The following is a 23,218-nucleotide window of genomic DNA, read 5'->3' as shown; positions in this document are numbered from 1 at the left end:
ACAGACGATCAATGACCAAACAAAGAAGACAGTCAAATTAGCTAGCGTTTGATGTACTCTTATTTTTAAAGACCTTTTTGTGTCAGATTATCATTTGTCTTTCAAATGAATATCAGATACGAGGCACTCGATCAAGTCAGCATCCAAGAGCCGAGTGGGCAGTTCTTATCTGAGCATGCAACAGTAGTCAGTGACGCTATCGCTATGGGTCAATGGGCCCAGGACCGCGTCTAATTATCGAAGGTTCCGAGGGCCTTTGTCTCCATGCAACTGTGCCAGCATCAAAGCAAGGTAGATCCGCCGGCCCATTGCGTGGTCCTGGCATTGGCTGCTCGGCCGACACTCCCTTGAGTAACTCTGTTTTCATCTGATAAGGTTATGCCACTCAATCGCTTCATATCTAAGGCCTGTTTAGGCCTTGTTTAGATGTTTTTTTTTTGGATTTTGACACCGTAATACTTTTGTTTTTATTTGATAAACATTGTCCAATGATGAGCTAATTAGGTTTAAAAGATTTGTCTCATGATTTACAGATAAACTTTGTAATTAGTTACTTTTTATTTATATTTAATGCTTGTGCCGTAAGATTCGATGTGATGGAGAATCTTGTAAACTTTTGAGTTTTTGAGTGCATCTAAACAAGGCCTTAGTTCCCAAATTTTTTTAAGATTTACCGTCACATCGAATCTTGCGGCACATGCATGAAGCATTAATATAGATTTAAAAAATAGTTAATTACATAGTTTGTCTGTAATTTGCGAGACAAATCTTTTGAGCCCAGTTAGTACATAATTGGACAATAATTACCAAATACAATCAAAAGTGATATAGTACCCAAAATCCAAAAAATGTGCCAACTAAACATTATGTCATTCTAAATTTTTTACATGTATATTCAAAATTGTTCAAACATAATATATATCTAAATATATAGCAAGAGATATATGGTCAAAAAAAGGCTGACTTATGATTGAGAAAAAGAGGGAGTAAAAGATATTTTTCGTATTCGATCTTTCACCATATCTGATTTGTATATCTGACCACTAAATTCGTCTAGAATATCTTTTAAGAAAATCCTCCATTCGAATTTCACATAGAGTCACGCATGATGAGGCATGCGGAGCATGGGATCGTATTGTCCATTTACTGTTATATAGTCAACAAATGTTGAAGAGTGGCACAAAGATGACGTTAGAGGAAGACCTTTTTTTAGGGAAACTATGACAATCTAGCTAGGTTGACTGAACTTTATTAGGAGCATCATATGAGAAGATCTTGAAAATCTTAGAACATCATATGAGAAGACGAGGGAGTGTATGAGGAGAACACAATTGCTTATAAAATGGCGAGTAAATCTTGCTAAAGAATTTACATTACGGGTGGTCTAGAGTAAAGGATGAAGGGCAAATACTACAAGCAAAAACTAAGAAATGAAGAGAGGGTGAAAGGGGGGAGGGGCAACGATGTTATCCTTGTCTTTTGGGGCATCATATCTATGAGCCCAAACTACATAGTTACTAGACTTTGAAAATTTGGTTCGTATGAGAAAATCTTGGGGTTGTTGGAGAATATTATGAGAACTCTAGAGTTAAATCAGAGCCATCTTGCTACAAGTTAGTGTGATGAACATGAAACAACTACTAGTTGGTAACACTTTTTTGGCACTGAAGGAGTAGATGAGAACAATGTTCTTGGCACTTTTATGCCTACAAGCTAGTCATATTACAATGAAATCGACGGGCATTTGTGTTTCGTCCATTATGACATTGCATTGTACTACCTTCAATCACAGATAATTATCATATAGGGCTAATGAAGTCTTGAAGACTTTTGAATTTGTAATATTTTCAAGTATTTTTCGATGCAAATAGTGTATCATACATGTCTCCTAACTAAAAGATACAACCATTATTTAAGATTTTTCCAAATCAAATCTCACCATCAATGACGTTTTTTTTGTGACATGAGGAGTTATGAATTCCTATTTTGAATTTGAATTGTAAAATTCAAATAACTACACGTCTGAATTTTCGAGGAGATAAGCTAGATTTATACAAAAATTTTATCAAAATCTGCATATTCTAATATATTTTTACGAAAATATATCTTGTTATAAAAAACAATACATATTAACACATCATATAGGTATTAGTTCTCCTTTATATATTTCTAGTTGACTCCTTGAAACTTTGGGTTGTGTAGTTTTTTTAACAAATAGCAAATTTATTAAATCAGCAGCACGAGGTTGCAATTAAGGTACAAATGTGTAGTTATTTGTAGGAGAAAGATGCACTAGGTAGCCCTAATGTAGAGTAGCCGGTTAGGCAACCAGTTTCGTCACATCCATAATTCTATTCTACTACTACATCTATGGCCTTGTTTAGTTCCGAAAACTGAAAAGTTTTCGCAACTGTAGCACTTTCGTTTGTTTGTGGTAAATATTGTCCAATCATAGACTAACTAGAGTCAAAAGATTCGTCTCGTGATTTACAGTCAAACTGTATGATTAGTTTTTGTTTTCGTCTATATTTAATGCTTCATGCATGTACCGCAAGATTCGATGTGACAGAGAATCTTGAAAACTTTTTGGATTTCGGGGTGAACTAAACATGGCCTATATTGAATTCTGAAACCCAAGAAAGCAAAATTGCTGCAACAAACAACAAGATAAAAATCTCACCCACCATTGGACCCCTCAAGAACACGCCAAGAGTAAACAACTCGATTTCCATCCCCACCAGCACGGACCCGGCGGTGGCCGTGGCCCGGTGGCGCACCACCAGTCCACCACCCCGAGCAGCAGCCAGCCAGCGGGCGCAGGTGAGGTGCGGCCCGGCCGAAGATTTGGCGCACGCACACTCAGTCCAGTCCCCCTAGTGGCTCCACTGCCCGACGAGGAATTTTCACGCGCACGCCGCACCGCACCGCACCGCACTCTCCCCTTCCCCTCCAGTCTCCACTGCACACGAGACGCGCTCGGCTCGGCTCGGCTCGGCGCACCACCAGCCCGTATAAATCGACGCCGCGAGGGGGACGAGCCCCTAATTCACCAGGGCCAGGCGCACCGCTCCGCGCCACCGATCCATTCCCCCCCGGTCTCCCTCCCTCCGGTGAGCGGCGGCGCGGGCGCGGCCATGGAGGTGTTCTACTACGTCGTGTTCGGCGCGCTAGCCGCCGTCGTGGCGGGGCTAGAGCTCGGCAAGAGCGGCAAGGACCGCGTCGCCACCACCTCCGCCTTCAACTCCTTCAAGAACAACTACGTCCTCGTCTACTCCCTCATGATGTGTACGCCCCCCTCGTTCCCTCTCCTTCCCTTGTTTAGATTAGATCTGCGAATGTTGTTGTGGTTCTGATGGTTGCTTGTTGCCCTTGCCTCCAATGGCATGGGATGGATTCGTGCAGCCGGGGACTGGCTGCAGGGCCCCTACGTGTACTACCTCTACAGCCAGTACGGCTTCGACAAGGGCGACATCGGCCGCCTCTTCATCGCCGGCTTTGGATCCTCCATGCTCTTCGGCACCATCGTCGGCTCGCTCGCCGACAAACAGTACGCCCGCCCGCCCGCCCGCCTGTCTTCCCCCCGCGATTTCTTTTCCGTATTCCAGTCCCAATCCAATGTGGCTTGCCTTCTCACTGACGAATCGCTTGTGGTGTGCCTCCTCTAGGGGCCGCAAGAGGGCCTGCATCACCTACTGCATCAGCTACATCCTCAGCTGCATCACCAAGCACTCCCCCGAGTACAGGGTCCTCATGATCGGCCGCATTCTCGGCGGCATCGCCACCTCCCTACTCTTCTCCGCCTTCGAGTCCTGGCTCGTCGCCGAGCACAACAAGGTAACCCATCGCCATTGCCTTGCCAGTTGCCCCCCAGATCTGCCTATCACTGTCTGTTTGTCTCCATCGCTGAATTACCGCTGCTGTCTCCATCACTGAATTACTGCTGCTTTAGAACTGCTCTGCCTTTGCCTTTAATTCAAAGGTTTCCTTTCCAAGCGCCTCTATCCGTAAGCCACGTAGGAGAAGATGCATAGACTAACGCGTATTTGGAATGTGTTGCTCTTAAGTTATGCCTTTTCCTAATCCTTGTCGTTAATAAATTAATATAGTGGGAGGACCCTTAGATTAGATTCATTCATCACATGCTTGTCATTGAAGCTAGCTAAGTGTATTGGATCTTGGATGTTTGACTGCTAATGCAATAGGACACTTATATAATGAGCTGACTGACTTACGATTAAAAATAATGAACATTGAACGGACGTAGTAGTATGATAGTTTGAAGTTTCGAGAATAAAAAGATGTCCATGTTATGTTTCACTGCTAATAAGCCCAGTAAAATGTGGCTTTGTCAGGATCAGAAAAGACTGAGGGAAATCTTGCTGGATTCAAGCTGAAATCCACCATGTTATGTTTTGTTTGATTTCTGCTACTTGTGTCGGTGGATCAGGTGGTTGACACCTGACGTGGCCAAGAGGACGAGCATTTAACAAGCATGGCCCAGTCCTAATAAAAAGCCATCACGGATGGTCTTATTGAGAATTGTCCTTTTATTCGGCCATGTCCTGGCGGCATTAGTCTCATTCGCAGATAATAAATTATCAATAGAATCCAAAGGATCTAGTGCAGTAGCTGCTGCCTGTGATACAAAATGCCATGCTCTTCCACTTGCGGCAAAATCTTTAGTAATACCACATGATCTTACATTTGTGAATTCTGGGGATGGACATTTTGGTTTGTACAGACACTGAATATTTACCTTCTTTTTTACACGAACAAGGGGGGAGGCCCTACGCTACTGAATCTGAATATTTACCTTTCTTTGATCTTTTGCAGAGAGGCTTTGACCCGCAGTGGCTGTCCATAACATTCTCCAAAGCCATCTTCCTTGGGAATGGCTTAATTGCCATTGTATCTGGGCTATTCGCGAACCTTCTTGCTGAGAACTTGGGTTTTGGTCCTGTGGCTCCATTTGATGCGGCTGCATGCTTTCTAGCGATTGGCATGGCTATCATAATGTCCTCATGGAGTGAAAACTATGGAGATCCATCTGAAAGTAAGGACCTGATGGCCCAGTTCAAGGTTGCAGCTAAGGCAATTGCTTCAGGTATGCTTAACCCATCTCATCAGACTGCAGAGAACCAGATATACATATGAAATCATTCTAACATTGTCCGCTGGATCTTCAGATGAGAAGATTGCATTGCTGGGAGCAATACAGTCATTGTTTGAGGGCTCGATGTACACATTTGTCTTCCTATGGACTCCAGCATTGAGTCCAAATGAAGAAGACATTCCTCATGGTTTTATATTTGCTACATTCATGTTGTCATCTATGTTGGGTAGCTCCATTGCGTCACGTCTATTAGCCCGAAAGCTCAAGGTTGAAGGTTATATGCAGATTGTGTTCTCAATATCGGCTGTCACCCTTGTCCTCCCTGTTGTCACCAACGTAAGATTGTGCTGTCAGTCACTACTCCTTGGGTATTCTCTGCCTTTGAAACATTGCTAATGTCTATTTGCTGATAATGCCCAAACAGATCCTAGTGCCGACATCTTCTGTGAAAGGAGGCAGCATATCAGTTGGAGGTTCTCTTCAGCTTCTTGGTTTCTGCACCTTTGAGGCATGTGTTGGCATATTCTGGCCATCAATCATGAAGATGAGATCTCAGTACATTCCCGAGGAAGCAAGAAGCACAATCATGAATTTCTTCCGCATACCACTCAACTTATTTGTTTGTGTGGTGCTTTACAATGTAAGGAGTCATTTCCTCATCCAACTATTATGGTCTCTTCAATTGAGCCGGCAAGAATTATACAGAAATGTCAGCACACAAGTAACACTTTGCCTGTGGACATTGTCTTTGCAGGTGAATGCATTCCCTATCACTGTCATGTTTGGGATGTGTTCTATCTTCCTCTTCATGGCAGCGATCTTGCAGAGACGGCTGATGGTTGTCTCTGATCTACACAAATCATCAACTAGTATGTGATATATTTCTTCTATTCCAGCAATCCTGTGCCAATGAAGGCCTAAATTGTTATCTCTGATAAACTCCACTGCCCTAGTTCATTTTCAATGCTAACCATAGGGTAACATTCGTTGCAGAAGCACAAGAAATGATCGAGGAAGATGAGCCACTAAATCCTTAGGTGTCGACAGAATCATACGTTCAAATCAGATATGAAGACGGCATCCATACTGCAATTCATTACCACCTGCGCAATAAGATGGACGTCAGAACCATGTAGTAGAGTCCAGTTGTTTTTGTTTGTAATTTCGTTTCTGTAGTGTAGATGTGACCAGGCTGTTAGTTTGCACCTCGGGTCTGCTTATATCCACAGGGCAATATATAGTTCAGCAAGTATTGAACTATACCTATGTCCCGAGAAGATTAGATGAGTTGGCGCTGTTGTTTCTTGCAATTATTTTGAAAAAATGTTGGCTTTAAAGTTTAAACAATACACGGTATATATATTCTTGAAAGTGTTATATTACTGCATTTGATAACAATTCTGGCTGATGTACATGTAGCATGAGAAAAGTGTGTTGTGAACTAGTGTGGATATCTTTGAATTGCGTACTTTATGGCGGCTGCTTTGATGACCAATGACAATTTGTTTGAGCTTACCAGCCAAATCAGTATGAACAGCCTCACGCCGCTTATGGCCATTGCTCCCTCGCCCATGGTTACAATGTGGTTAGTTAGTCCTTTGTCCGATGAGATTTGAGAGGAGGTTGCTCATACTCCCGCCGTCGCATAACAAGTGTTGTTTTAGCTCTAGGCACGGGGATTAAAGAAAAAAGTGCGGTGCACCCAAGGAATCGAGAAGGAAAGAGACAGAGATAAGGTGCCGCGTAACAAGTGGCGTTTAGCTCTAGGCACGGAGATTACCGATTGAAGAAAGATGAAAAAGGTGTGGTGTACCACAGGAATCAAAAAAGGTGAGATAGAGATATCATATATCGGAAGAGGAGAAATGTGCATTGAGAAATGGTAAATTGGTAATGACATCTATTTTGGGACAAGTATAGAAAGTTAAAACAATATTATTTTGGGCAGGAGTAGTAGATTCTCTTTGGTCGTTGTAAGAACTATTGCTTCTTAATGAAAAACAAGCTCCACATATTCTTTGAAAAAGTTGTGTACCTAATGCATATGGAGTTGTAGACTACGGATATAGGTCACAGATAGCTATTTCACAGGATATGGTAATTTTGCTCTGATTATTCGTTTGCAATAAGCATCTCAATTTTTTTTAAAAAAATATTCTGATGACATGGCTCCAGTTACAAGAATCATTACGCGCTCCATCACAGTTGCAGTATCTAGTTGTCGAAAAAAAAAAGAAATTGCCTCGGCGCAATGGTGAATTGGTGATCACAAAAATTATTTACATGCGTACCGAGACCAATTTCCATTCGAAAATAGATCTACACGAGGTGAAAACAAACTGGCCGCGCTGAAATACTGAAAGCTATCGCTCATTTCATCTTTCCGTTGGCATAACGCCAGTCCTTTTTCGAAAAACAGTGTCCAGTGAATAATGAAGCTATTGCTCATTTCAGTTTTGTACGCATCAAATACTAATTCTGGACCCAGAAAGTTGGAACTGCAGAGGAACGAAGACAGGCATGGGCAGTCACATAGTAGTGTTCAATTGCAACTTTGCAAGCGGTAGATACCTGCAGCTGCAGCAGCCATACAACATAAAACAGTGTTTCGGTAGGCAAGAGATGGACAAATAATACCACCGAACAAGAAGATACCTTAAACATTGATGCAGAGACTTAAAGAGAAAGCTCATATGCAACAGCACCCAACTCAATTCCACCCAGATGGGTTTCTAAACTGAACCGAGACACAGATATTGAAAATCACACAATGTTATATCATATTCAGACCAATCAGGATACACGACATTTGCAAATAAAGCTCATACGCAACAGCACCTCAGAACTCAGGTGCAACCCAATGGGTTTCTCAAACTGAAGCAAGATCCAGATACTGAGAAATCATATGAAAATCACATCACTGTTTTATCATAATTCAGACCATGAAGATACACGATTGTGTGCAAATAAAGCTCATATGCTGCACCTCACAAGTCAAACTCAAGTCCAACCCAACACTTTTCTCAAACTGGAGCAAGACCCAGATACTGGTAAATCATATCAAAATCACATCACTGTTTTATTATATTCAGACCATCAGGTTACACAGCTTTATTTGCAAGTCCCACAATAATGGTCAGGATCCAAAATGAATAATAAAAGATCATATTTTTATCAATATAATTCAATATGAATCACTTTTATCTTGCGACCGCTATGTTGTAAAACCATATGAACATCACGTCACTGTTTATCATATTCAGAGCACCAGTATAAACCAAGGCTGTATGCACAAGTCCAACTAGAAAGGTCAGGATGCAAAATGAAGATCATGTTTATGAATATGAATCACTTCTGAATGATATCCTGTGACCAGGATGTTATGAAACTGTTTATGAACATCACATCACTTTTATCATATTCAGAGCACCAGGATACACCAAGTCTGTATGCGCAGGTCCAACTAGAAAGGTCAGGATGAAAAAGTGAAGATCATATTTATCGAAATGAATCACTTCTGGATGATATCCTGTGATTGGAATTCAACAAATTACTATTCCGTTTGTTCCAAAATGTGTGTTTTTTAGTTCTGTCTTAAGCCAAACTTCTATAACTCTGACCAAGTTTTCAGAAAAATATATTAACACCTACAATATCAGATAAATTGACCATCAAGGCATTTAAAGTCGGATCTAATGAAATTGTTTGATGTTGTAGATGTCAGCACATGTTCCAAGTAAAACTCGTTCAGAGTTAGAGAACTTTCACTTAGAACAAAAGTAAAAATGACCGATTTTTGGATCAGAGGGAGTACCAAACTATGCATGGACTCAAGAAGTACAAGATTTGTCTTCTAAAACAATTCACTGACAGATCAAAACATGCCAGGCTGGCGAAGAATTCCATCTTTAGAGATAGGAAAACAGCGACAATGTAGCAAAACTACACTACACTCAAAATTACATTTCACAATGTCATGGGTTCTCCAGCATAATGCAATAAGCAGTATTATTGTGTCGATACCAGCTAGCAGCTAATGTTACATTGCAAGGCAGACCAAAAATTTTGTGATCTGATGAGACCAGATCATTGACATATATAGTACCAGCATATGGCTGTCAACAATATATAGGAATGTTGAGAAGAGACTCTTCCCAAATAATTAACGAAAACGAAGAAATGACATCCACGCGACGAATTGATTTTGACTTTGATCACGGCAAGGCAGGGGGAAGTACCGGAATCAGATTCAGAGGGCAGGGACGTATCTCTTCCCAACCTGCTTGGCAGCCGCGGCGGCGCCAGCAAGAACCCCACCGACGGCCCCGGCGACGACCGCCGAGCGCGGCCCGTTAGCGGCGCGGAAGAGCGCGCCGGTGCCGAGCCCGGCCGTGACGCTGTTGATCCAGTCGTCGCGGTCTCGCGCGGCGACCATGGCGCTCTCGATCCCAGCGTACATGAGGCCGATGACCCCGAGCGTGTTGCCGACGCGGCGCCCCGAGCTGCCGCAGGAGTTGAGGACGCGGTTGGCCCGGATCTTGGCGGGCTCCCCGGGCTCGGCGCCGCGGGCGGCGTCGCGGAGCCCCATCGCGGCCCCGGCCACGGCGCCGCCGAGGTAGCCGACGCCCGTGTAGTAGGTGAGGTTCTCGCCCCAGGACCGGCGCTGCGCGACGGCCTCCTCCTGGAAGAGGAACTCCGGGGAGGTGGGAAGGTCGTAGAGCTGCCGGTAGGGGAGGTTGAGGTCCTGGTACGGGTTGTAGAGGCGGCGCTCGGAGCCGGGGTAGGCGGCGTCGCGGCGGTCGTCGGACCCGGACCCCGTAGGGTACAGCCGCGGGTCGGCCATCGCGTGATCCGGCGGCGGCGGCGGTGGCGTGGGAGGCAAGAGGAGGGTTTGGGTCGCGCACGGCAGCTTGGCCGCGCCGCGTATATTCGGTGCGGGTTATATTTGCGAAGAGGTCCCCCGTCGCGTCTGATACTTTTTAGCGCCGCCGACCTAGGCGTTGTTTAGTTCACCCTGAAATCAAAAAAGTTTTCAAGATTTCCCGTCACATTGAATCTTGCGGCACATACATGAAGCATTAAATATAGACGAAAACAAAAACTAATTACACAGTTTGTCTGTAAATCGCGAGACGAATTTTTTGATCCTAGTTAGTTCATGATTGGATAATATTTGTCAAATAAAAACGAAAGTGTTACGGTAGCGAAATCCGAAATTTTTTCGGAACTAAACAAGGCCCTGCAACTTTTTTTTTTTTTTTGAGAGGAGCCGACCTACAACTTGGACGAAGGGTCGAGACTATGGGCCGAGTTTTTCGAAGTTTGGAGGCCTGTGTTTTAATTTGGGCCCAGCTGAGCGAGGACGAGGATGCTGCCAGTCTAACGGACAAACAAAAGAAAACTAGTCTCCTCCGAGTCTGCTTTGATTCGCGTTATTTTGGCACTCTGTCCAGAGAGCTTTGTTATTTTGAAGCAAATGGCATCTTATTGCAAACACTGTTATGCAGGATGCGATATATGCGGATGTTCTTTGCCATCAAACGTAGAAAATGACCATGCAACCCGAGAATGTAACTGTTCGATCCAGCCGTGCAAAATTACTGGAGCTCTACTGCAGCTTTCTCCTGATCAAAACAGTAGATAGTCTTCACAAGTGATTTTTCAGACAAGTAGCACTTTTCCATGCATGTTCAGATTAACACAACGTCACAACCAATGACGTCCGAAATATGAGATGATCTCCTGATCCAAACATGAATATAATCTCTATGGTGGGGGTGAATTGAAAAAAATAAATAAAATTGGATTGGTGGGAGGGTTTAAGTGGTTAATTATCCCACCTTCATCGGAAGCCATCGGATTAAAATCGTGTGCGCTTAATTAGAGTTTGCATAGTTTGCAGTTGGTTTTCATAGCATACGCTTTCACTAAATATAGACCTAATATTATAAAACAAAAAAACACAGCTAGAGAGTAATTTACGAAACAAATCTTTTAAACCTAATTAGTCTATAATTAGACACTTAATTATAATTATTAAATAAAACAAAAGGTTATAATATCCATTAAACTTTAACACCTTCCATCAACACACGAGTCGGCCGCCTGGAACGGGAGGTTGCACGAACCGGGGCTGAAACTCTGAAAAACATGAGTGAGGGACGTGTTGGCGCGCAGTCGGTGGCATCTGCTGGTCTACAACCCTGTTTAGTTCCCTATCTAAAAATTTTTCATCCATCCCATCGAATCTTTAGACACATATATAGAACATTAAATATAGATAAAAAAATAAACTAATTACACAGTTTGGTTAAAAATCACGAGACGAATTTTTTAAGCCTAGTTAGTCTATAATTAGCCTTTAGTGCTACAGTAACCCACATGTGCTAATGATAGATTAATTATGCTTAATAGATTTGTCTTGCAGTTTCCTGACGAGTTATGTAATTTATTTTTTTATTAGTTTCTAAAAATCTCTTCCGACATCCTTCCGACGTATACGCCTAAAAAAATTTCATCTCCAATCCCAAACTCTACGTGGACAGCGCGAGATCGTAGCGAGCAACTGTTGAGCCTGCACGAGCTCCACCGGCAGGCCGCACAGCCGCCCGCCCCCACCCCGGCCGGGAAAGGAGGATAGAAAAGAACTCGCCAACTCGGCGGCCACTCGCCCCGCTCGGCTTCTGTTCACGTGGTCGCCCCTACAGTCCCACGTGCCGCCTCTGGAGTCTGGACTGGAGTCCACCCCACGTCCACCTCTACCTCCATTTTCCACTGCCCACCAGCCCACGCCACGCCGTCCGTCGACGTGATTAGCCGTTGGTTAATGAGACGGCGGCGGTAGGCACCGGAGATTCCGGCCGGACACATGGCCCGAGCCGCGACAACCGGGCACGGACCATGCCATGCCATGCCATGGTGTGGTGCCAAATCCGAATCCCCGTTGCACGCACTCTGCTCTGCTCTCATAAATAAACAACCCACAAGCCCGCACCGCAACCACAAGCAAGCAGAGGTTTTCCGGTTGCACGTTGCAAAGCAGCAGCGGCAGCCAGAGGACAGCGGCGCTCGCGAAGCAAAGCAGCTGCTTACCCCACCCACGAGCACAGGATGAGGATGCGTGCGCGGGCGGCATTGCCATCGGCGTCGGCGTCGGTGCTGCTGCTCCTCCTGCTCCTGGTGGGCGGCTCCGCCGGCGCCGTGTACAAGGTGGGCGACCTGGACGCCTGGGGCGTGCCGCCGCCGTCCAAGCCCGACGTCTACAAGCGCTGGGCCAAGTCCATCCACTTCGCGCTCGGCGACTCCATCTGTAAGCAAACCAACCAACCAACCAACCCATGCATCTCATCCACCGCCGCCGCCGTACTCACTCACTCGCATCGCAGGGTTCCTGTACCCGCCGAGCCAGGACTCGGTGCTGCAGGTGACGCCGGAGGCCTTCGCGTCCTGCGACCTGTCGCGCCCCGTGGCCAGGCTCGCCGACGGCAACTCCTTCTTCAACCTCACCACGCCGGGCCGCGCCTACTACGCCAGCGGCGCGCCGGGTCACTGCCGCAAGGGCCAGAAGCTCTGGGTCGACGTCCCCATGGCCAACGGCACCTACCTCCAGCCCTCCGCCACCGACCTCGCCGCGCTCGCGCCCACACCCGCCGCCGACCCGCCCGCCGGGTTCGCATCCGCGTCCGCGCCAGAGGGCGCCAGCGCCTCGCCCGCGCCCCGCGCCGCCGTCGCCGCCGCTGGATCCGTCGTCGCCCTCCTCTGCTTCGCCCTCCAAATCCTCCTCCACTGATGATGACATTTGATGTGTAGCTAGCTGATTAGCTACCTCGTTGTAGTTTTGGGATCTCCACTTTTTGCGGAATGAGAGTTAGTCCAGTTTTTTCTTGGGTTGAATTGAATTTTTCGCCGAATGAATGAGAAGTGAGTGCAGTTATTTCTTCGGTTGAATTGATCGGAGGCAAAAAAAAAAAAATCTGGTTTGTTTCTACTGTAGTATCTACATCTTGTTCCATTAATTTAATTAATTCCATTGTAAAATATAATCAATTGATGACACGGATCATTTTAGCATCGATCTCCTTGCGTTACAGCATCGCCGACAAGTAATTGAATCGTCTGGCTCCATGATCAGCTTAGCGGATGGATCGACTAGCTAGTGGGGCAGATCAACCCACATGCGGTGGCGGTAGACGAGACGACTCGTGATGAACAGAACACTAGAACAGGTGCTGGATCGTGTCGGTGTGCACAAAAAGGACGGGGTGGCCGGGAATTGACACGTATCGCGATCGATCCGCAACAGTACCGTGGTACCATGGTGTTCGTGTCGGCCATCCATCTGCCTGGACGAAACGGGAACTGTTTCAGGAAACATTAGATCAGCGATATTGGGCATTCAGCCACCAACCAGTGGGAGCAATAGGGTACGGCATGACCGTGTTGTGGCGTTGGAAAAGGCGAGGGGAAAGCACGGATCGCACTCATCGGCTCATCGCAGAATGCCCGGTTTAATCGTCAGTACAGCAGAATGCTCCTCCGTCACAAAATAATCATGTCATAAAATCACCCTTAAAGTCGTTTGGCCAACTTTATACAAAATAATGATAACAGGCTAACAGCATCTATTATAAAAAAGAAAATAGATTCAACATTTATATCTCTAAATATGTTTACTATAAAATATATACTCCCTCCATCCCAAATAAAGTTATTCTAAAAATTTTAAAGAGTCAAAGCATCTCAAGTTTGACTAACATAATAACATTTACGATATCATCTAAGTATTGTTAGGTTCTTCATTAATTATATTTTCACAGTAATATCTATTTGATATTATAAACCTTTCTAATTTTTTCTATAATATCGGTCAAACTTGAGATGCTTTGATTCTCATATATTTTTGGGATGACTTATAAATTGGGATAGAGGGAGTAGTTTATAACTAGTCTAATGATATTTGTTTAGTATCATAGATTCCAGTAGGTTTGATCAAACTTAAAACTATTTGTTGGCAAACTCAAAACCACAATGGTCACATTACTTAACAATATTCCTACTCGTTACTTAGCAATATTGTGGCTGGAAAGTCATAGCTGAAATTACTGTTGGCTGATTTATTGTGAGAAAAACACTACTGGCTGGCAGAAAAAATACGGCTCCGCAGAGGCATCTATCAACCAGAATGGAAAAACGAAGACCGTGGCATGGCTCTCTTCTGTCTAGCATCACCTCGTCACCGTGGCATGGCGACGTTCCAATCGTACACCTTCACATCGAAGGTGGCAGACTCTTCAAGTGCCCGTCTAAGTTCTTTAGCGCAGCTCACATTCTTGGCAAGCAGCAACGCAAAGCCACCGCCACCGGCTCCGACCAGCTTGTAACCACAGCAGTAAGGGCCAGCGAAAGCAAACAGCTTGTCCACGAGCTTGTTGCTGCAGAAAGGGTCTAGCTCCTGGTGCAGCCTCCAGGCCTCCAGCAATATTCCGCCGAGCTCGTCCAATTCACCATTCATCAGGGCTTCTCTCCCGATCTTAGCTAATTCGGCAAGCCTCTTGATGCTAGATATCAAGATATTGTCGCGACGGAGGTACCGGGTCACAACTTTCTGCAGGACTTGGTGGGCAAGCCTTACCTGTACAGATTCATTTTAGGGAGGAACAGCAATGTGGAAAACTGCTAAACAAAACATAACCGGCACATGGATAGCATGGCCATCAATGAAAACTGTTGGGTGCACTGTGATCTAGTATAACTGGACCAAGAAGATGTTGTTTTGCGTTTTCAACATTCAGGCATTTAACGTCATGGGATGTTATTATATGATAATTGTGAATGCCTAATACCTAGGATCTCACTATGCTAGGTACAAAATCGAGAAAGATCGCAAGTGTGTTATTAGTCCATTGCTTTTAGACATAGTGCATGCAAGGGCACAAGCAATGGAGTAAAAGAAAAAAAGGAATTTTATGCTTCAAGCAGAAAGGATGAACTTACTTGGCCAGTGAATACAACCAGGAGACGTTCTTCTAATTCCTGAATCAACTGAGGAGTGGTCAACACTGGAACAACTTGCAACCGTAATGGTTGTCCTGGAAAACTCTGGGCGCACTTGATCCCAGGATATAGGCCACCAATTTGGTCTTGCCACCCACCACCTGTGCCCATTATTTGCTCCACCACTAGCACAGCTCTAGCAACATTATCATCACTTTCATCGTCTTCCATTACTTGAAATAGTCCCTTAACAACAGCAGCAGCTAATATGCTAGAAGTTCCCAGCCCACTTCCACGAGGAACATTTGCCCATGTCCTAATGTTCAGACCTGATTTTGACAATATCTTGTGGCCAAGGATTCCAGTAACAATAAGAGCAGACTTAACAAGACGGAATGGATCACTTTCTTTGAATGGAGGAGAAATACATGACAGATTATCAATATAAACATTTCTACCAGCATCATCTTCGATTCTTACTCCAAGGTGGTCTTCTGTTGTCTCTATCATAGCACCAACTGGAAGGCTTCCTTGCAAGCATATTGCCATATTCAAAACACAACCTGGACGCTCCAAGCTCCACGGAGGTGTATCACTCCAACCCCCAACAAAATCCACACGGACTGGTAATTCTACAACAGCCTTCCTGGGATGCAAGTTTCCATGGTTTGAAGACATCTTGCCACTCGATGGCTCTAAAAGAATGAAATCTGTTAACTGTCTAATAGCAATATCGATGGTTCAAATGGTAAAAAACGACCGCAATTAGCTCGTGGCGGAACCATGGAATTTTGAGTAAAGTCACTATAAGCACAGCAGTTAGTTTTGGAAATGCAAGGTCTTTAGTTATTGTAAATGACTAAATGTTGTGATGACTAATACACACCTTTCGATCCATATTTTATTGCCGACGCAGTTTCGCTTGCTATGGAAGCCCACACTTTCTCTTCCACCATACATGCAGTGGAAAGATCTCCAGAAGCTCTAAGCAGATCCATCTTGACCTGATATTCTCTGCTCTGAGGAAGAACCCCAGGATACTGATCCCTGTGACTTGGAAAAAACGAAAGTAATTCTTCATAGACCGCTAAACATGTATCCTTTTGTAACATTTCCTCACAAAGTTGAAACAGATTACGCCCAAGTAAGCCATAGTTCATGCAAGCCTTGGCTATGTCAGCTGCAAGATCTGCCTGATGCTTGCTCGAATCGGTGCAAAGTTGTCTGTAATCAATAGCACGATGCAGCTCGTCCAAGCTGATCCTCTGTGATTTTCTCCACAAGGAAGCTATTTTCCCATCTGGGTCACATACTGATCCCATAAGCCACATGCCAACATTAAGCATTTCTGGGAGAGACATGACAGGAAAAAGCTTTGCAGTCCATAAGCATTTGTCCTGGCTGGTTGAATCCCACAGATCCACAACCTGGATTCTAAGATCTTCCAAGACATTTATCCATGGCTTGCCACAGAATGTCCCATCCATCTTAATAGAAACTTTTGGATTATCGTGAAGACCACAGTAAACCAAAACTCTTTCTGCAGAGTTTACCAAAGGTACTTCCCAGAGGCAATGTCGATCAGGTAATGTGAAACAAGTGCTACTATGAAACTCACGTATATTCACCGTGACAACAATACATTGTGAGCCAATCCGTATTCTACCGCAAAGTACTGAATCATAAACCAATGAATCCTCTCCTATTGAGACCCCAGAAGAAATCTTGGTAGACAAAATAATAGCTGTCGCTGCAATATCACAAGCAGTGGTCTCTGGTAGTGAGCACATATGCCTTCGACCTACAAGTCCAGAATAGGAACCCGCCAGGTGATCAAGAACCTCCACGGATGTGCCAAAATGTAAAAATGAGAAGTTATCTGAAAAGGTAAACCATCCGAATTAAGCATTTGAACTGGGCAACTGACACGAAAGATGATAGGAATAATATCTCACACCTGATCAGGAAAAAAAAAAAACTTAAAGGCATAACCTCTAGATAGAAAACCAGGATAATGCACTAGCCCAAAGCAATGATAACTGAATGATCAGTAGGAACATACATGAACAAAAGCTGAAAATCCTTTGTTTTCCTAAAGCAGAAATCAGTTCCTTCCCCAATGGACGGTTTCGCAACCATTCATGCTTGGCTGGTACCCATGCCGCCACAAGATCCTCATACAAGCTGAGCTGCAGTATATTGGCAAGCATGATCACAAATCGAAAGCTCAAAAGATGCATATGCAATTAGAGAAATATGCCTAGCAGGAAGCAATGGAGCATAAGGAGTGGAGTTTGGAACACACTTATGACATTTCAAGTCTAAATTAAATATGTTACTAGAAGATAGATTAATGAAGTTCTGTAAATCCACTTTCAACATGGAACAAAGAGTGAATACTAGCAATTTCTTAAGGACAAAAGAACTGTATCTGATCAAGAATATATATTCAGTTTCTATCACCTAACTATATATTCAGTTTCTATCACCTAACTTGTTTAGTTACTAGCATATCAAAGTAGAAAGTAGAAACTGAAACATAGTGTTGGTATCAAATTACGGATTAAGGGTTAGAAAGCTATTCAGAATGTACAATCAGGAGCATCCTGGACAGGAATTGAGCATTCACAGTAATCATTCCTTCAACAAGGTGTCAAAGATCCAAGTTCTAATTGCTAAAATACAGTAAATATTTTTTGCAGAATAATAATATTTTGTTAATTTAGTGAGCATGGTTTCAAAAGAAATGAAATCACCTGCTTGGCAACATCCAAAAGCATCTTAAGAAACTATGAGACAGGAAATTAATAATGTTTGTTAAATGTTATAGCTCAAATGCTGGAAATGGTAGCTTGCCTCTTTGTTACTAGTCATGAGCTCCTTAATCACAGTATGGCTAGATGAGAGTGCAAGGGTAACAAGGTCCTGCCACGCTTTACCCCTTGCTGCTATTATTCCTGTGTCAAGCAATGCTCTCCCATCATCTAGGATGGCATGGCCCTCTACAAGCTCGCTCACTGTCGGCTTCTGCAGGAGATCATCAACCAAACATAGCGAATAGGTCTCCTGATCAATCCCACCGTCCTTTGATGCTACAACCACTCCATGATTAGCAGCCACATCCAGAGTGGTGGGCACCGTCACAATACAAGCAGCATCGTCAGGAAGATATAGGTTGGAGGCATCAAAGCACGGGAGAACATCCCCGGTCATTATGAAGATCCCTCCTGGTCATCCACGGGCAATTAGAAATGGAAATAAAAGCGAGGGTCCCTTCTTTCAGACATTACTATATATAAGTGCGCTAATCTGTGAATTTTGTCTGAGCTACAACCTTGGTTGTTGAAAGCTTGCCTTGCACTGGAGGAGATGGCAAGAATGTGATCGAACAAAAGCGGAACAGGTCCATCGGGATTGTCTCCGGCCAAGTAAGGCAGAGGGAGAAACGCCTTCCCCATGGGGTTCGCCCAGGGAACCCTCTTGCTGTCGCCCCCGGCGTGAAGCAAGAGCACGTGCTTCTTCGCCATGATGCTCGATGCCGCGGCGATCGCGGCCTCATCCCCCGAACCACCATTTGCTGCTTCGAGAAGGAATTCGCCGATCTCTTCCTTGGAAGCCTGCGAAGAAAATCCCGACATCCCAATACGCCATCAGAACCACGGGTCGAGTAGAGTAAAGCAAGGTAGCGATAGTAGGTAGGGCAGAGGGTAGGTGGGTCGTGACCTGGGCGGCGAGTTGGCGGGCGAGGGCGGCGACGGCGTGGAGCGTGGCGGCGCCGGAGCCGATGCGAGCGCCGTCTGGGTCAGGGACGGCGATGGCCGCGGTGGATGCGGGAAAGCGGCCGAGGGCGCGGGCGCGCTCGAGCTGGCGGTTGTAGAGCGCGGCCTGCTGGGGGCTGGCGGCCGTGAGCACGACGGCGTCCCAGGGCGGCACGCGTGCCGGGTCGCGCGCGGACAGCCGCAGCCGGCACCACGCCTTCCGCAGCGTCGCCGCCGCCTCCTCCGCCGTGCGCGGCCTCCGCCGTCGCGGGCGCGCGTCCATCGCCTCGCCTGCCGCGCCTTCGGCCCTCGGACTCGGATCGGGCAGCAGCCTGGGGCGTAGTAGCCACTGGCTGTTTGTTTTTCTTTTCCCCCTCTAACTGATGAAGAATTGACTGCGTGCGGAAGCTGGTGGCAAGCCTGGCATTCAGTAGTGTGTGTGACACCGTCAAGGAGTTGCCTTGCCCAAGCCTCTGTATTCTCCGTGCATCTTCAAGTGGCACAGCAAAGGGAAAGAAGGCTATACAAGCTGGTGATGTTACTGCAAAAATTCCAATCTCCATTTGCTCATTATGTCCGTTGTTTTGTGAGAGCACCGATGCACCACAAAAAAAAAAAGGCCAATGTTGTACCCCTGCACTTTAGAAGAAAAAAAGCATCAAGATACTCGGCTGATACAACACTATTTTGTGGCCAACAGGAGCCGTGGATCAAAGCCCATGGTGAAGGTTCATCAGCTCGGCGGCAGGTCATGCAGTTTGCAGAGGAGAGATAGTGGCCTTGTTTAGTTCATCCAAAAACCAAAAACTTTTTAAGATTTCCTATCACATCGAATCTTACGGTAAATGCATGGAGCATTAGATATAGACAAAAATAAAAATTAATTGCACAGTTTACCTATAAATCACGAGATGAATCTTCCATGATTAGATAATATTTGTCAAATAAAAACAAAAATGCTATAATACCGAAATCCAAAATATTTTCGGAACTAAACAAGGCCGGCCACTCACTAATCCGCACTTGCTGTTCTAGGGGCAGAGCTAAAGAAATTTGGAGCATGTCCATGTAAATACATACTCACTCTATCCACAAAAAATACAATTTTTGTTTTTCAAAAAAACAACCAATTTAAATTTTGATTAAAGTTGTACAAAAATATACTAACATTCATGATACGAAATAAACACCACTAGATTAGTTATAAAATATATTTTTATAATAAATAAATTTAGAGACATGAACGTTAATTATATTTACTATAAACTCACTCAAATTTAAACTATTTGACCGTTATAAATCTTATAATTATATTCTTTTGTGGATGGAGGGAGCATTTTTTATAATGAAAATTTTTATTGTAATTTCAATCGCTTTTATTAAGATATGGTATATTGAAAAGGCATTTTCTGACCTAAACGTGCACAGACAACTAACAAAAAGAGAGAGAAGGCCAACTCACTAATTATCAATCCCTAAGCTAAATGTAAATTGCCGGCCGGACGTACTTCATCGCTTTGCCTGGCTCAGGGAACATCCCAAATGTCTAATTTTGGACAACAAAAATGCCGTCTTGGTTGTCTGCTTTCCGGGAGCCTTGCAGCCAAACAGACCGACTGCTACGGCCTACGGCCTTCAGCAAAGCTAGAACCTTCAGCCTGGTTTGATCCCACAGCCGTTGGCCACAAAACAGTACTCCTTCCGTAAAGTGAATAAGATTTTGATTAAATATTAGAAATATAAATTATTAATAATTTTTAAATTGTTGAATTTTGTAAATATAAAAATTATATGAATAGATTTATCTTAAAAAATAATTATATTGCTATTCTAAATAACTTTTAAATACTATAAAAATTATCCTAAACGACTTCTAAATACCATATAGGAAGGGAGTATATGAGTCGAACAGGGGTTCGCGTCCGCGACACGTCTGTACTCGATCAGGTACGGTACTCCTGGTACAAGTAGCTACTGTAGCTCATCTCGTAGTTGTGGGCTTGTGGCGCACCAGATTTCATTAGTGCAAGGTGTACCGCGTCTGAATCGAGTAAGGTCTTGTTTAGTTCCAAGAAAAATTTGCAAAATTTTTCACATTCTCCGTCACATCGAATCTTTAGACGTATGCATGGAGTATTAAATATAGACGAAAATAAAAACTAATTGCACAGTTTGGTCGGAATTGACGAAACGAATCTTTTGAGCCTAGTTAATCTATGATTGGACAATATTTGTCAAATACAAACGAAAGTGCTACGGTATCGATTTTGCAAAATTTTTCGGAACTAAACAAGGCCTACTCCCTCCGTCCCAAAAAGAGTGACGTTTTTGACTTTTAGAAATCGTGTTTGACCGTTCGTCTTATTCAAAAATTTTATGTAAATTATAAAATAAATAAATCATTAGTAAAGCATCTCTGATGGTAAAATAGATCTTAACAAAATATATAATATTTATGTAAAAATTTTGAATAAGACGGATGATCAAATAAGATGTCTGAAATTCTAAAACGATACTCTTTTTGGGACGGAAGGAGTAATTGACATGGACCCCGTTTACTACTCCGAGCAATTACGGTCTTGTTTAGTTCCGAAAAGTGAAAAGTTTTCGGTACTGTAGCACTTTCGTTTGTTTGTGACAAATATTATCCAACCATGGACTAACTAGAATCAAAAGATTCGTCTCGTGATTTCCAGCTAAACTGTATACTTAGTTTTTGTTTTCGTTTATATTTAATGTTTCATGCATGTGTCATAAGATTCGACGTGGTGAACTAAACAAGGCCTACGAAACCCTGCGGTACGGTGACAGGCAGCTCAGCCCTCAACCGCAGGATGCATCGTCGTGCAGTCCTACGTGCTCCCCTAAATTACTCTGTAAATCTGTATTATTGGCGACCTATATCTATTTATTTATTATTATTAGTTGAACCCACAATTATTCATGTGCTTTGTTCAAATAATAGAATGGCACTGTTGTAAAAGAAAAAGAATAGACTGGTACAGGGATGAGTCGATCGTATCTACCTCTTCATTCTAAATTATAAGTCATTCCAAGAATCTTGGAGAGTCAAAACATCTCAGGTTTGATCAAATTTGTATAATAAGATAATAATAATTATGATATCAACTAAGTATTATTAGATTTTTCTCTAATTATATTTTCATAGTATCCATTTTATGTTACAAATTTTAGTATATCTTTCTATAATTTTGGTCAAATTTTTTTAAAAATGACTCTCTAAGTAATTTAGAACCGAGCGGTATATTAAAAACTTACGTACGTACGGATATGCACATCACAAATGAGTATGACGGTAACCGGTTGGCGCGCACGTACGGTCACCTTTCCAAGTTCGCTGGCTTGCCTGCCTCGTCTTTGTCTAGGGCTCTACGGTGCGGTGCGTTTTGCATGAGACTGCAACGACAGAGAGAAAGGTGGTGTTGGAGTACGTTGGATCCTAGTGCTATCTTGGGCCAACCGGCCGGCTGAGGACGACAAAGGAACAGGACGTGTTGGCCTCATTAGCAAGTAGCTGCCTCTCAAGTCTCAACGTACTCCTTCGTTGTTATTGGCTTGTCCATTCAATTTGTGATCAACTTTAGGCTTGGATCATGCGTGCATGTGCTCTAACTGCAGAGCATGAATGTCCGCCGGATCACATTAATTTGGTTTCAACACAGGCCAGATGGTCCCGTCCTTGATAAGGAGATGGACATGTCTCTAATTTATATTTGGTTGGAGAATAGTAAAGCTGGGATGGTTACTGACAAGTAGAGTATATCTCCTACCGAACCACCGAAAAGAAATAAAATGTTCTACTTATTTCCTATTTCGTCCTCAAACAAAAAACTAAGGTGCCTAAGTGGGACACTTGTCTTGACGATGGACATGTTACGAGAGTTAATTGGGAGCTGGCTAAAAATAAATTAAAACTAGCTCTAGTGCATCTAAACAAGAGAACTAATAGGCAGACACTTACCCAAAAACTAAAAAATTTTCAAGATTTTTCATCAAATCTTACGACACATACATGGAGGATTAAATATAGACAAAAATAAAACTAATTGCACAGTTTGTCTATAATCGCGAGATGAATTGCCAAATACTACAATACCTAAAACCAAAAAAAATTCTAAATTAAACAAGGCCTTAGCTAGACAACTATAGCTAATCCGAGCTAAATTTTGGCCCAGCTAGTAATTAACTATATGTATCCAAACGGTTTCTAACAATACATCATATAATCCCTCTATACTAAAAAAATAAAGTCATTTTAGACATAATTTGGCATACTAAGGAGTAATTATGTTAAATATTCACAGCACGACTGGTTAGCGTGGTGAGGCTGGAA

The 23,218-nt window shown here is 43.6% G+C and overlaps 4 protein-coding genes across 5 annotated transcripts; 2 read left to right on the top strand and 2 right to left on the bottom strand.

Annotated features, from left to right (window-relative positions):
* On the top strand, nt 2,937-6,521 carry LOC110430271 (molybdate-anion transporter-like). Of its 2 annotated transcripts, none has more exons than XM_021447650.1 (8): nt 2,937-3,285; nt 3,403-3,547; nt 3,666-3,834; nt 4,834-5,104; nt 5,187-5,449; nt 5,538-5,753; nt 5,868-5,982; nt 6,110-6,521. In XM_021447650.1, the coding sequence occupies exons 1-8, from the start codon at nt 3,135-3,137 to the stop codon at nt 6,148-6,150; spliced, it is 1,371 nt and encodes a 456-aa protein (XP_021303325.1). In that variant the 5' UTR covers nt 2,937-3,134; the 3' UTR covers nt 6,151-6,521. The 2 variants fall into 2 exon arrangements, with proteins under 2 accessions (XP_021303325.1, XP_021303322.1); XM_021447647.1 differs by having other exon boundaries at nt 6,107-6,521.
* Nucleotides 8,952-10,064, bottom strand: LOC8078004 (mitochondrial import inner membrane translocase subunit TIM23-2). The gene has a single exon (XM_002465944.2). The coding sequence runs from the start codon at nt 9,954-9,956 to the stop codon at nt 9,363-9,365; it is 594 nt and encodes a 197-aa protein (XP_002465989.1). The 5' UTR covers nt 9,957-10,064; the 3' UTR covers nt 8,952-9,362.
* On the top strand, nt 11,963-13,180 carry LOC8059485 (early nodulin-like protein 1). Its single transcript, XM_002468605.2, has 2 exons — nt 11,963-12,422; nt 12,499-13,180. The coding sequence occupies exons 1-2, from the start codon at nt 12,224-12,226 to the stop codon at nt 12,900-12,902; spliced, it is 603 nt and encodes a 200-aa protein (XP_002468650.1). The 5' UTR covers nt 11,963-12,223; the 3' UTR covers nt 12,903-13,180.
* LOC8078003 (bifunctional fucokinase/fucose pyrophosphorylase) lies at nt 14,093-19,304 on the bottom strand. Its single transcript, XM_002465943.2, has 7 exons — nt 18,830-19,304; nt 18,441-18,723; nt 17,963-18,333; nt 17,169-17,295; nt 15,993-16,985; nt 15,107-15,801; nt 14,093-14,744 (listed from the first exon to the last, which is right to left on the bottom strand). The coding sequence occupies exons 1-7, from the start codon at nt 19,145-19,147 to the stop codon at nt 14,346-14,348; spliced, it is 3,186 nt and encodes a 1,061-aa protein (XP_002465988.1). The 5' UTR covers nt 19,148-19,304; the 3' UTR covers nt 14,093-14,345.

Source organism: Sorghum bicolor, chromosome 1 (genome assembly GCF_000003195.3).
Source record: "Sorghum bicolor cultivar BTx623 chromosome 1, Sorghum_bicolor_NCBIv3, whole genome shotgun sequence".
Taxonomy (NCBI): domain Eukaryota; kingdom Viridiplantae; phylum Streptophyta; class Magnoliopsida; order Poales; family Poaceae; genus Sorghum; species Sorghum bicolor.
This window is presented reverse-complemented; position numbering and strand designations above follow the sequence as displayed.

Coding starts and splice junctions, on each gene's coding strand:
- LOC8078004 (XM_002465944.2), bottom strand. CDS start 9,956: ATGGCCGACCCGCGGCTGTACCCTACGGGGTCCGGGTCCGACGACCGC.
- LOC8059485 (XM_002468605.2), top strand. CDS start 12,224: ATGAGGATGCGTGCGCGGGCGGCATTGCCATCGGCGTCGGCGTCGGTG. Junction 12,423..12,498: donor CGCGCTCGGCGACTCCATCT/GTAAGCAAACCA, acceptor CTCGCATCGCAG/GGTTCCTGTACCCGCCGAGC.
- LOC110430271 (XM_021447647.1), top strand. CDS start 3,135: ATGGAGGTGTTCTACTACGTCGTGTTCGGCGCGCTAGCCGCCGTCGTG. Junction 5,105..5,186: donor AGCTAAGGCAATTGCTTCAG/GTATGCTTAACC, acceptor CTGGATCTTCAG/ATGAGAAGATTGCATTGCTG. Junction 5,450..5,537: donor TCCTCCCTGTTGTCACCAAC/GTAAGATTGTGC, acceptor ATGCCCAAACAG/ATCCTAGTGCCGACATCTTC.
- LOC8078003 (XM_002465943.2), bottom strand. CDS start 19,147: ATGGACGCGCGCCCGCGACGGCGGAGGCCGCGCACGGCGGAGGAGGCG. Junction 18,334..18,440: donor GCAAGCTTTCAACAACCAAG/GTTGTAGCTCAG, acceptor GTGGATGACCAG/GAGGGATCTTCATAATGACC. Junction 15,802..15,992: donor AATAAAATATGGATCGAAAG/GTGTGTATTAGT, acceptor TCATTCTTTTAG/AGCCATCGAGTGGCAAGATG.